Here is a 13,613-nt window from a genome sequence, read left to right on the forward strand (position 1 = left end):
CCCCATTCGACTGTGGAAAATGGGGGCTGCTGGTGACGTGGCAGAAGCCGTAGGACTTGGCGAAGGCGGAGAACTTTTTCGCAGCAAACTGAGGGCCGTTGTCGCTGCGCACCAGTCTCGGAATGCCATGGCGTGCGAAAACGCTCTTGATGGCGTTGATGACCGCAAGTGCTGTGGTTGAACGTAGACTAATGACTTCCGGGAAGCGTGACCGGTAATCCACCAGAAGAACAAAGTCTTGGCCATTGAGATGAAAAAGATTGATGCCGACCTCTTCCCAGGGCCGACTTGGAGTAGTTGAGGGCAGCATGGGCTCCGAGCGCTGCACCCTGGTTTTGGCACACGTGGGGCAGTTAGACACCAGTTTTTCTATCTGGTTGTTGATGCCCGGCCACCAGACCGATTCCCGAGCTAAAGCTTTGCATCGGTTGATGCCTTGATGCCCGTCATGGAGAAGCTCGAGCATGTGGTGCTGAAGGGCAGACGGCACGAGGATGCGGGACCCTTTAAGAAGCAGTCCCTCGCAGACGCTGATGTCTCCTTGGTACTGCCAGTACTTCTTCACATGGAGAGGCAAGTGGGACTGCCGAGGCCAGCCGTTGGCGCAGTACTGAAGCAGCAGGCTGCACTCGCCGTCGTTGGCTTGGGCCTGGCGCAAGTGCTCGAGCTGCGACGAGACGATGTCTGGGAAGGAGCGGACGACCTCTTGGGCAAAGAGCTCTACTTGATTCACCCGGTTGGATAAAGGGGAGTCCAGCGGTGCGCGCGAAAGCGTATCGGCTGTTGCCAGCAGCTTCCCCAGTACGTAGAGTACTTGGTACTGGAAACGCATGAGCTTCAAGCGAAACCGCTGGATCTGTGGTGGCAGTAGGTCAACATCCATGGAACTCAAGAGCGCCACTAGCGGTTGATGGTCCATCTCGAGGAAGAACTGAAGTCCACGGACGTATTCCTTGAACCTTTGCACCACCCAGCTGGCCGCCAAAGCTTCTTTTTTTTTGGCTGTGAGGGAGTGTGATGCGAAGGCGACGGCTCGATGCTCACCGAACGGCTGTTCTTGGAGAAGTACTGCCCCGAGACCATAGGAGCTGGCGTCAGCTGAGATCGTGGTCTTGTATGTGGTGTTGTAGCGAGCCACGCAGAGGTCTGAGCACAGTAGCTTCTTCAGTTCGGAGAAGGCAGACTGCTGCGCCGGGCCCCAAGTCCAGGCTGAGTTCTTGAGCAGCAGTGCTCGGATCGGCGCAGTCACCTCCAAAACGTGTGGTAAGAAGCGTCCGATATGGTTCACGAGGCCTAGCAGGCGACGGACCCCTGCGACATCTTCGGGTGGATGCATGGCTCGGATCGCTGCAACCTTGTCTGGGTCTGGAGAAATTTCTTCCGCGCTGACCACGACGCCAAGGAACTTGACACTCGAAGTCGCAAACGAGCATTTCTCGCAGTTGAGCGTGACTCCTGCCTTTGCTAGCCGGTCTATGACTAGTCGGAGACGGCGGTCATGCTCTGAGTGTGTCTTCCCAAAGACGAGGATGTCGTAAATCATGTTCACCACACCCGCTTGGCCTTGGAGAATCCGGGACATCTGCCGCTGGAAGTATTCTGGTGCAGATGTGATCCCAAACGGCAGCCGGAGAAAACAATAGTGTCCAAATGGGGTTATAAATGTGGTCAATTCTTGTGACTCGGGGGACAGCTTGACCTGGTGGAAGCTTGACGTGGCTTCTAACTTGGAGAAAACTGTAGCCTCTCCAAGCAATCCGAGGCATTGTTCCACTGTAGGGAGCACGTGACGCTCTCGAAGAATCAACTTATTGAGGCGAGTCAAGTCCACGCACAGCCGATAGCCGCCCGAGACCTTGGGGACGACAACCAGCCCAGCACACCAGTCAGTAGGTGTGTCCACGCGACGAATCACGCCCTCCGCTTCTAGCTTGTCTAGCTCAGTCTTGACGATGTCGCGGAGAGGGAGTGGAATGCACTGGGGTACGCTCAACAAGAAAGGACTATCCAAAAGGCGTAGCATTGGGTTGCAGCCTGATAGTGTAGGCTTCGGAGAGCGTCCCAAGTCCTCGGAAGAGACTGGAATCGAGACAAAAGTCACCCGTGGGCTGCGAAGTCCTCGCGACTTCGTCGACAAACGTGCAGACGCCCAAGGCTTGAAATGCCGGGAAGCCTAGCAGCGGGACCGTCTTTGTTGCTAGGACGTAGAGAAGCTGCTTGGTTGACTTTCCGTGCCACGACAGGGTAGCGATGTAAGTGCCTATGACCGGCAGGATGTTATTGCCTGGGCCTTTCAGCTCGCTCTTGGGGTCTTGAAGCTTCGACGGGACACCGGGAAATGTACTGGGTACAACTAAAACTTCGGCGCCGGAGTCCACCTTGAAGGAAAGTGGGCGCCCATTGACGAGTACCTCGACGAACTTCGCGTTCGGGCACTCTCCCGCAACTGCCTGCAACTCGATAGAGCTGGCCAAAGGCTTCCGTGTGTGCTTCCCGTTTACGCGCTTCTTTTTGCGGCACACATTCTCGAAATGGCCACTCTCGCGACAAAAGTTGCATGACGCACTGCAAGCGGGACAGTCGGCGCGAGGGTGTGACGCTCGTCCACAGAATGGGCACATCTGTTGCGTTGTCTTATCAGCTGGCTCTTGCTTTCCCTTGCGAAGGCGAGCGGCATCGACGGTGAACGAAGATGCCTCTGCCGAGTCACAAGCTCTGCGCTCGTTACCTGCGTCTTTGTGCTGACGAACGTACGTCAGCGCTTCGTGTAGCGTCATTTGGTTCCGACAGAGCTTGTCCGAGAGTTCGTGGTCAAGCAAGCCCACAAGAAAATGGTCTCGGACGAGTTTCTTCGACGTTGGGCGACGGATAGTTGCAGGACTTGACCATTGTCCGGAGTGCCGTAAAAAATGCGTTGACCATTTCACCTGATTGCTGCGTACGGCAGTGGAACCGCGCTGACTCGTACAGCTCGTTCGGCGGGTGCACGAAGTGGTCGGTGAACGCCTTCTTCACGGCGGCGACGTCTTTCATATCCGCCTCGCCTAGCGAGGTCGACACGAGGACAACCCTGGCTTGCAGGCCCATACAGTAAAGCATTGAGCGCACTTGTACCTCTGCCGGAGCGACGTAAAGTCCGGTAGCGAACGAGAAGTCCTCGAACTGCAGCAGCCATGTAGGCCATGAGCTGGGGTTGTCAAAGTCTAACGGCGACGGTGGACGCAGCTGGGCCATGCCTTGCAAGAACGGAGCGGCCGACATCCCGGCGGAGCCCTCAACACCGGTAGTCATCATGGCAGAGCAGCAGCGGCGGTGGCGGGGCCGTGTCACGAGGATGCAAGCACGGGATTAGCGAAGATGAATCCCGCCCGCTTCTGACACCATGTCGAGCACATCGGGCGAGTAAGTGACACGACAGCCGAGTCTCCGGGCGGACAAGTGACGTCAGGTTTATTGGCAGCCCTTATTACAGAAAGCAGTACATGCCGTGCTGCCATCTTGTGGTACTGCTGTACACTACATCCGCCCCACCGTAAACTTTAACAAAACACATGCACCTGCACCAGAACTCATGGTTTGATCTTATTACAGTACTGCCATCTGGCGGTACTGCTGTGCACTACAGCCGCTGCAACTGCGGGGAAAGGGCGCACCTCGATGCTTTCCTCGCCTTCGGAGCGGTGGAGTGGGAGAGAATCTGGCTAATGTGTGGCATGCGGGAACCATGAACCACGGCACATCGTATCGCACAATGTTGTGAGGGTGTTCTGTGACTACACAGTGTAGTTCTGTATTCTTTGTCGCGTGCACTGTGCATTAGCACCTGATATGGTGTTTTTGTTATCGCCGCTTGTCATGTAACAAGCATGGTTAGTTGTAGTAGATGTAACGAGCTTGAGTTATCTTGCAAGAGGTCGCGATCGTTCAGGAAGCGGATGTCGTCGACAAGGCTGGTGTATTGCAAGCCATCCTGATCGGCGAGAAAAAAGACGACGCTTGTTGGCGGTTATCGGAGAGCTCGCTCGCTCTGATCACGAGCTTCATAGATGCTATTTGGGACTATGTGAAGAATAGAACAAATTTCCAGGTGAGAGTGAGCGTAACTAAAAGGCCCATTTACAGCTAGTGAAAGCCTTTTTTTTTTCTTTTTTTTTTTCGGTGAGGGCACCGCTCAAACAATTTTTAGGCAGTCGACCGATATTTTTTGGAGCTGCAGTTTGCAGTTACCAGCCTTACCACTGCTTATGTGGACGGTTTTGCTACAAAGCCGAATTATAAAACTTTTCAGAGCCAAAGCATAGCGATTACCGAAATTCGCGACACCGGCACGGGTCCCACTCACTCGATTTGGCGCGCGATGTCGGGAAAGAGACGTCAAATCCTCGAGACGTGGCCACTATAATCAGATGTGCCGTAATTCAGGCTGTTGCCGTGCTTTCATGCGATCTCAGCCCGCAGCTATCTTGCTTTTTTTTTGCGATAGCAATTATATAGACGCTCCAGGCGAATTTTTGCCTTCACCATAATCTTCCTTATCAAGTCTACATCGCGATTACGTGACCCCGTGCGTTGTATTGGCCTCGAGGCCCACCATTGGAAACGCCGGTGCCACCATCGGCGTGACGTGCTTGGCAGAATCACATGGTCTCAGCGGCCGCGTCGGCTGCTTGTGGAGCACTGCCGCGTGCTTTGAAAACGAGTTTCAAGTCCCACATGCGCTGCGGTCTGTTCAAATTCGCAAGTTTGCTCTCATTTTCTACTCAATTGAAACCATTGTAATAGAGTGGCTGCCTCTGAAGGAGACGAACATGGGGCTCTACCGCTCGGTGCCGCAGTGCCGCGCTTACGCAACGGAGCCTAGTGTCAGCCTGCACCGGTAACCGCAGGACAAGAAACTGCGTGAAGCATGGGTTGTAAAGCTAAGAACCGGCAAGCAGCCATCGGCTACGAGTCTTGTGTGCAACAAGCACTTCCGCGACGAAGACTTTCGTTACTGCGTCGGGCCTGTGATGTTCGGTGAGTAGCAGACAGCGTGCACTGAGTCTGATACGATAACTCGCGCACGCTTCCCGCCGGCAAATGATGCTTATCAGAGCCCCGGTTCCGTGAGATTTCGTTCTCTGCTGCATAATTTTTTGCGGTTCGTTGTCGGCCCCTGTCTGACTAAGCAACACAGCCCAGCGGTCCGCTGTCGGCCTCTGTCCGATGAGGGGCTGGAAATATGGGGCTTTTCTAACTTGGGCATTCTCCCCATACATGATGCACCACCCTTTGAGGGTCCAATTTTTTCACAAAATACACTCCAAAAATGTGTAATTTTTTTATTGCTGAAATAAATTCTTTAGACGATTCTATTTAACAAAAAAAAATTGTCTAAAAGTTTCTTGCGTGACCATAAAGTGACAAAAAATCATTTTTGTTGTTACATACACATGGTTTATCAGTAACATCAAGCAAAATCCTAAAAGGAACACTTATACGATTTTTTTATAAATAAAAATTATGTGTTGTATTAAACATAGCTCACAGACATGCAAAAATACTCTTGGGGAATAGTCTATATCGGAAGAATCGCCGCTCGACTCCCTAGCAGCAAAGCAACCGGCGCACACTTCCACAGCGTAAGCGAACTGCGTTAGTGAGCGCACGGAAGAAAACTGAATGGTTGTGCGCTTGTCTGGAAAGCAAAACGAGTGAAAAGGCTATAACAATCCTTCATCTTATCGCCAACGAGACGGAGTTAGTTTTTCCGAGTCCACAAAACAGGAAACGCAACTGCAGTGGCATTGTTTGTGTAATTTTGCGCCGCATGAAGACAGGTGTAATCGCGCCCTGGGAAGGAATAAACGAGAGAGTCACAAGCAGTCACCCTTTGAGAGATTAGACACCAGACAGCCATCAGCTTTGCGGGCGCGAGAAGCGATAACCACCCGAAGGACGAAACCGAAGCCAGCCCCACCGCATGCGCGCATACTGATGCGCTGGTGAAAGTCACCGCGCCGCTTTGGAAAGCAAAAAAGAAAAAAAAAAAACCAACGGAGATACATTGACACATAAGAAAAACTTCCACCTATTCCCGAAGAGTGACAGCACATTCCAAGCAAGAGAAATGATCGAAAAAGGTGTGCGTTTTAAACATACAGGCAATGTCGTACATGTACAGCGAAAACCCTTTGGTGCCTGTTAGGTGATGCCATACATTTAGGCCAAGAAGCCTCAAAGGGTTAAAGAATAAATGAACTTAATTTTATCATTGTTTACTTTTTTTTGCGCACAAGGGTGCAGCACAATATTCAGCTCGAACTTTCTGGATATCCAAGTCTTTTCATTGGCATGCTGTTTGTTGTGAAGCGTGGTCGCTTTTTCACCGTGTGCTTTTTACGGTGTAATGAACCCACAACCTTCGAACTCGAAGGTTGTGGGTTTTTCATCCACTTCAATTCATTTCGAGTTACGTCCCAGTTCCAGTAAAACCTCATTAATTCAGTCACTCTGCTGTTTCTGCAGATTTCACTCTGGGTAGAACTGGAGTAAGAGTTGGTTTGTTTGTGCGTACTGAAATGTTGATGATATTGTCACGTGGTCGTGACGTCGACGAACACAGCAGTCGGCATTTGTAGGATGAAACTGTTTATTTGGCCGAACTTGTGGCCGGAAAATGAGAACTAGAACTACAGCAATGCACGCTGTACAATGATAGCGGCGAACAGGGCGTCGTCCGTCGATCAACTGACAAGTGGTGAAGCGCGTCGGCATTTAAACATGTGCCGTCGAATATTCCAGCGTTATCGCTGGCTGTTGTGCAAATTCTAGAATAAGCTCGAGTGTGCGCGTCTTGCGCGCAAACTTAACAAAACGATCTACAATTATCGCGAATGTTCTCGAACAACGAGGCGCGGTTCGCGCTGAGCGCTGCTGACAGTCTTTGTGGCCGAAAACCGAATACAGCAAAAGTGATAAAGAAACGCACGTGGCAATGCCCCCCTCTGAAAAAGCATCGTTCCGATGCTTAAAACAGAACAGGCCAATGCATGCAACAATAAATAACAAGAATAAAGCAACAAAGTACAATAAACAATACGCACAAGAAAGAAAGCACAATATTAAAGCAAAATGACAGTCCTCAGATTCGCTAATGTGCGTAATATGGTTTGAGGTGCACGACGTGGACGACTTCAGGTCGTGCACGGCGCCGCTGAGAGTTCGTAATGCCGTCAGGGACAACCTCGTAGTCGAGTGCGCCGAGGCGCCGAAGTACCCTGTACGGTCCGAAGTATCGTCGAAGAAGCTTCTCACTGAGTCCCCGTCGGCGTATTGGCGTCCATACCCATACACGGTCACCGGGTTGGTATTCCATGTGGCGTCGTCGAAGGTTGTAGCGGCGGCTGTCAGTCGTCTGCTGGTTCTTGATCCGTAGGCGGGCGAGCTGTCGTGCTTCTTCGGCGCGCTGTAAGTAAGCGGCGGCGTCGAGATATTCTTCGTCGGTGACGTTGGGTAGCATGGCATCGAGCGTCGTCGCCGGGCTTCTTCCGTAGACCAACTTGTACGGTGTCATCTGCGTCGTTTCTTGGACGGCCGTGTTGTAAGCGAAGGTCACGTACGGAAGGATGGCGTCCCACGTCTTGTGCTCAACGTCGACGTACATGGCCAGCATGTCGGCGATGGTCTTATTTAGACGTTCGGTGAGGCCATTGGTCTGTGGGTGGTAGGCGGTGGTGCGGCGGTGGCTCGTCTCGCTGTATTTGAAGATCGCCTGAGTTAGGTCCGCCGTAAAGGCGGTACCTCTGTCTGTTATGAGGACCTCTGGGGCGCCATGACGCAAGACGATGTGCTCCACGAAGAACTTGGCTACCTCGGCGGCACTGCCTTTGGGCAAGGCCTTTGTCTCGGCGTAACGGGTGAGGTAGTCAGTTGCTACGACGATCCACTTGTTGCCGGAAGTCGACGTCGGGAACGGCCCCAGTAGGTCCATCCCGATTTGCTGGAACGGCCGGTGAGGTGGTTCGATTGGCTGCAGAAGGCCCGCTGGCCTAGTCGGCGGTGGCTTCCGTCGCTGGCAATCTCGGCAAGTCTTAACGTAGTGGGCGACGTCGGCAGGAAGGCGTGGCCAGTAGTATTTTTCCTGTATCCTCGCGAGCGTGCGGGAAAAGCCGAGGTGGCCCGCCGTCAGGTCGTCGTGCAGGGCCTGCAGAACCTCTGGTCGCAGTGCCGAAGGTACAATGATGAGGTAGTCAGCCCGGGCCAGAGAGAAGTTCTTCTTTACGAGGACGTCGTTTTTCAAGAAAAATGACGCCAATCCCCGCCTGAATACTTTTGGAACAACGGTGGTCCTGCCCTTGAGGTATTCCACAAGGCCCCCGAGTTCCGGGTCGGCTTGCTGTCGTTCAGCGAAGTCGTCGGAACTTATGGTTCCCAAGAAGCAGTCATCATCGTGGTCGTCCTGCGGCGGTGCGTCGACGGGGGCACGAGACAAGCAGTCGGCGTCGGAGTGTTTTCTTCCGGACTTGTAAACGACTGTAATGTCGAATTCTTGAAGTCTTAGGCTCCACCGTGCGAGGCGACCTGAAGGGTCCTTCAAGTTGGCTAGCCAACACAAGGCGTGGTGGTCGCTCACAACTTTGAAGGGCCGGCCGTAGATGTAGGGGCGAAACATCGATGTAGCCCAGATGATGGCCAGACACTCCTTTTCTGTTGTGGAATAGTTGATTTCTGCCTTTGATAGCGACCGGCTAGCATAACTGATGACCCTTTCCAATCCGTCGGTCTTCTGCACAAGGACTGCGCCGAGTCCTACGCTGCTTGCGTCGGTGTGGATTTCCGTATCGGCGTGCTCGTCGAAATGCGCAAGTATCGGAGGCGTCTGCAGGCGTCGTTTCAATTCTTGAAATGCCTGAACTTGCGACGTTTCCCACCTGAATTCGACGTCGGCCTTCGTGAGTTGCGTCAGTGGCTCGGCGATCCGTGAAAATTCCTTGACGAAACGTCTGTAATAGGCGCACAAGCCGAGAAAACGGCGTACGGCCTTCTTGTCAGTGGGCGTTGGGAAGTCAGCGATGGCAGCTGTTTTCCGCGGATCCGGGCGAACACCATCCTTGCTGATCACATGACCCAAGAACAAGAGCTCCTCGTAGGCGAAGCGGCACTTTTCAGGCTTCAAAGTGAGTCCGGAGGTCTTGATTGCTTGAAGTACAGCTTCAAGGCGCCGAAGGTGTTCGTCGAAGTTTGAGGAAAACAGAACGACGTCATCCAAGTACACGAGGCACGTCTGCCACTTCAAGCCGGCCAGTACTGTATCCATAACCCGTTGAAAAGTCGCAGGTGCCGAGCAAAGACCAAAAGGCATGACCTTGAACTCAAACAGGCCGTCTGGCGTTATAAAGGCAGTCTTTTCTCGGTCTCTCTCGTCGACTTCTATTTGCCAGTAACCGGTCTTGAGGTCCATCGACGAAAAGTACTTTGCATTGTGTAATCGATCCAGGGTGTCGTCAATCCGGGGAAGGGGATACACGTCCTTCTTCGTGACTTTGTTCAGGCGACAATAATCGACGCAAAAACGGAGAGTCCCATCCTTCTTCTTCACTAGCACCACGGGGCATGCCCACGGACTCTTCGACGGCTGGATGATGTCGTCGCGTAGCATTTCGTCGACCTGTTTCTTCACCGCCTCCCGTTTTCGCGTCGAAACCCGGTAGGGACTCTGACGGAGTGGTCGAGCATTTTCTTCTATTATAATGTGGTGCTTAGCAAGGGGCGTTTGTCGGACCCGCGATGACGACGAGAAACAGTCCTTGTTTTTCTGCAGAAGGCATCGAAGCTGTTGCTGTTGGCGAGCGGGAAGATTTGGGTTTACGTCGAAGGGTGGCTCAGCTGTTGGGGTAGTCATCGTAGCTTCGTCGTAATCCGAAAAGGCAAATGCATCGCTGACGGCCAAGATTTCTTCGATGTATGCAATCGTCGTGCCCCTGCTCAGGTGTCTGTATTCTTGGCTGAAGTTCGTTAGCATCACGTTTCCTTTTCCTTCGTGCAACCGAGCAATGCCTCTTGCAACGCAGATGTCACGGTCTAGTAGCAAACGCTGATCGCTCTCGATGACACCTTCCATGTCTTCAGCTTTTTCGGTGCTGACGGGAATTATGACGCTGGAGCGAGGCGGGATAGTAACTTGATCCTCGAGCACGTTCAGGGCATGGTGACATGGATTCGTATCCGGCGGTGTCGTTTTGTCCGACGATAGGGTTATCGACTTGGTTCTTAAGTCAATGACGGCGCCATGATGGTTTAAGAAATTCATGCCAAGTATGACGTCCCTGGAGCAGTGTTGCAAGATTACGAAACTCGCAGGATACGTGCGATTATTGATTGTTACTCTTGCTGTGCAGACTCCAGACGGTGTTATTAGATGGCCTCCAGCGGTACGGATTTCGGGGCCTTCCCAAGCAGTCTTAAATTTCTTTAACTTCGTGGCGAAAGGCCCACTGATGATGCAATAGTCGGCTCCAGTGTCGACGAGAGCGGTGACGTTGTGGCCGTCAATGAGAACGTCGAGGTCGCTAGTTCGTTGTCTTGCGTTGCGGTTGGGTCGCGGCGTCGGGTCACTGCTGCGTCGGTTTGTTCCGCTGCTTCGACGTGGCGTCGTCAGGTCTTCCTCAGGCCGTGAAGTTTCGACGTCAGGTCTTCGTTCGGTCGGCGGCGGCGGATCTTCGGTAGTTCGTCGTACAGCAACCGCACCTCCATCGATTGCTGCCCTTGGTTTCCCGGATACGGGCAAGGCGACCGGCCCCAATTTGGGCCAGTGTACTGCCGGCGGTGCGGTGACATGTAGCGGCCCGACGAAGGTGAGCGGGAAGGTCGTCGTTCTTGCCACTGTGTTCCTGTGAGGTAGTCGTCGATGTCGCGAGGCCGTTCGCCTGGCTGTGGGCGCGGCGCGTTGACGGCGAATCCTCGAAGCCCCATCTGTCGGTACTGACAGCGGCGGTACGTGTGGCCGGCCTCCCCGCAGTGGTAGCAGAGCGGGCGGTTGTCAGGGGCACGCCAAACATCGGCCGGCTGGTGGGCGGTATGACGTCGGTGGCGGCGGCGGGGGTGCCTGACGGCGGGACTGCTGGGGCGGCGCGGCGTCTTGACGTGGGCGAGGAGGGGGGGCGTTGCGTCGGGCTGCAGCAGCGTAGTTCATGGCTTGCGGCTGGGGCAGTGGCGGTTCAAGGTTGCCCAGCGACTGCTGGATTTCTGATCGAACGACCTCTGCGATCGAGTCCACTTGAGGCTGTGGTGAGGGTAATAGCTTGCGCAGTTCCTCCCGAACGATCGCTCGGATCGTTTCGTGCAGGTCGTCGGAGGCGAGGGCATGAACAGCTGGGCTGTCTTCAACCGTACGGCGATTGTACTGGCGGGTTCATATTTCCATCGTCTTCTCAATCGTCGTCGCTTCTGAGACAAATTCTTGGACTGTCGAAGGTGGGTTCCGCATCAGACCAGCGAAGAGCTCTTGCTTTACCCCTCGCATGAGGAAGCGGACTTTCTTGTCCTCGGGCATGGCAGGGTCAGTGTGGCGAAATAGCCGGGTCATTTCCTCTGCAAAGATGGCCACGCTTTCATTTGGAAGTTGGACACGTGTCTCCAGCAAGGCTGCGGCCCTTTCCTTTCGGACGATGCTTGTGAACGTCTGCAGGAAAGCGCTGCGAAAGGCGTCCCAGGTTCGAAGAGTGGACTCCCAATTCTCGAACCAGGTCCTTGCTGCACCTTCCAGGTAAATGTAGACGTGGCGCAGCTTGTCCTCGGAGTCCCAGTTGTTGAACGCTGAGACCCTTTCGAAGGTCTCGAGCCAGGTTTCCGGGTCTTCGAATGATGACCCGCGGAAAGTTGGCGGCTCCTTGGGCTGCCGGAGAAGTATCGGCGCAGGCTGCATGGGGTCCGTCATCGTCGCTGCGGTCGGTGTTGGGACCTGGGGCTGCCTGGTGTTTTCGGGAAGGAGCCCGTACTCTGGCTGCAGTCCCTTCTGCCTGCGGCTTGTTCGACGATCCGGGTTTTCTTTGCCGTCGTCCTCCTCGCGGCTTGGGCTTGGGTCAGCGCTTCACGGGGGCATCCGGATCATGGAAGAAGCAGCACCTCCACCAGATGTCACGTGGTCGTGACGTCGACGAACACAGCAGTCGGCGTTTGTAGGATGAAACTGTTTATTTGGCCGAACTTGTGGCCGGAAAATGAGAACTAGAACTACAACAATGCACGCTGTACAATGATAGCGGCGAACAGGGCGTCATCCGTCGATCAACTGACAAGCGGTGAAGCGCGTCGGCATTTAAACATGTGCCGTCGAATATTCCAGCGTTATCGCTGGCTGTCATGCAAATTCTAGAATAAGCTCGAGTGTGCGCGTCTTGCGCGCAATCTTAACAAAACGATCTACAATGATCGCGAATGTTCTCGAACAACGAGGCGCGGTTCGCGCTGAGCGCTGCTGACAGTCTTTGTGGCCGAAAACCGAATACAGCAAAAGTGATAAAGAAACGCACGTGGCAATATTTATCGTTCTGTCTTGACGGAACACTATGTACTTGAACTGTTTATTGGCATCTCATCATTTGGGGCCACGTTTTGGTCAGCTGATGTCTTGGTTACAATCAAGGTCATATTTTGCACACTGTGGCATCAGTAAACATTACTGCGTCTTCAAAGCCACGAAATGAAGAAATAAAGTGCGACAATTATGCGAGTGAGTAAGGTGAGAGCAGAGAATGGGGAAATGTGTGAAACATAAGAAAGCACAAGTGTTTTACATCTAAATTGCTGAACCTTTGACTGTGGCTGCTGATGCAATGTTGTGACTGGGAATATGACTAACTCTTTGCCACTGTGATGAAAGAACGGAACCAGTGTATTGTTCAGGACAGTGGATTAGTAGCAGCAGGGAGGAACATAAGATATTGCTCGAGCACCTTAGACAATCTTCCTAAGCTAACAGTCTTTACAGATAATGTAGGGATTGCTTTTGAATGATTATAATTCCTTTGATGAGGGTATTTGGATCATATATAGTATTTAGGTTCAAACATTGTGACTAAAGCTAGTACAAGTAGCACGGAGGCATGGTTGTCCTTTGTGACAGTTCTGTTTGTTTATCGTTGACCATAGGAATAGTGAATTGCAAAGCACTTGTTTCCCTCGGTGTGCAGTGCTAAGTGAAGAGCTGCTGCGGCAGATGCGGCAGCGGATGCAGGAGTTGCGGCATGGTGCAGCGCGTGCCTACTCGCTGGGGGCCAATCGATGCGCCATCAGCCACCAGTTGCAGCTGCGTGTGGTGCGTGAGGCAGGCCTTCCCGACCAGGCGGCCGCCCTGCTGCCATTGAACGAGGACTGGCTCTCCACCACGTTGCAAGACCCCCTGGACCTGATGGTGGCGAGGCCTGCCCGAGCTCCACCAAACCCCATCTTGGTCCCACCTTCGCGAGCCCTGCCTCGACGATTGGCCCCGCCCTCGGACCTCAGGCTTCACAGGCAGCCACACCTGGGAAGGCGGGCGCTGCGATTGGCCGAGGTGCGTAGTCACACTCAGGCACTTTGTCAGGTGCCAGCACAAAGTGTCAGGCCAATCAGAATGCAGTGTATTGCAAGTC

The 13,613-nt window shown here is 53.4% G+C and overlaps 1 protein-coding gene across 1 annotated transcript in view; it reads left to right on the forward strand.

The window, feature by feature from the left end:
* The window catches only part of LOC119373816 (BTB/POZ domain-containing protein 7), a 59,043-nt gene that overhangs the window by 42,154 nt on the left and 3,276 nt on the right, over nt 1-13,613 (forward strand). The window contains exon 11 of the mRNA XM_037643879.2: nt 13,173-13,534. Within this exon, the coding sequence (XP_037499807.1) occupies nt 13,173-13,534 (362 nt within the window). The remainder of the gene's footprint in view (nt 1-13,172; nt 13,535-13,613) is intronic.

Source organism: Rhipicephalus sanguineus, chromosome 11 (genome assembly GCF_013339695.2).
Source record: "Rhipicephalus sanguineus isolate Rsan-2018 chromosome 11, BIME_Rsan_1.4, whole genome shotgun sequence".
NCBI classification, from domain to species: domain Eukaryota; kingdom Metazoa; phylum Arthropoda; class Arachnida; order Ixodida; family Ixodidae; genus Rhipicephalus; species Rhipicephalus sanguineus.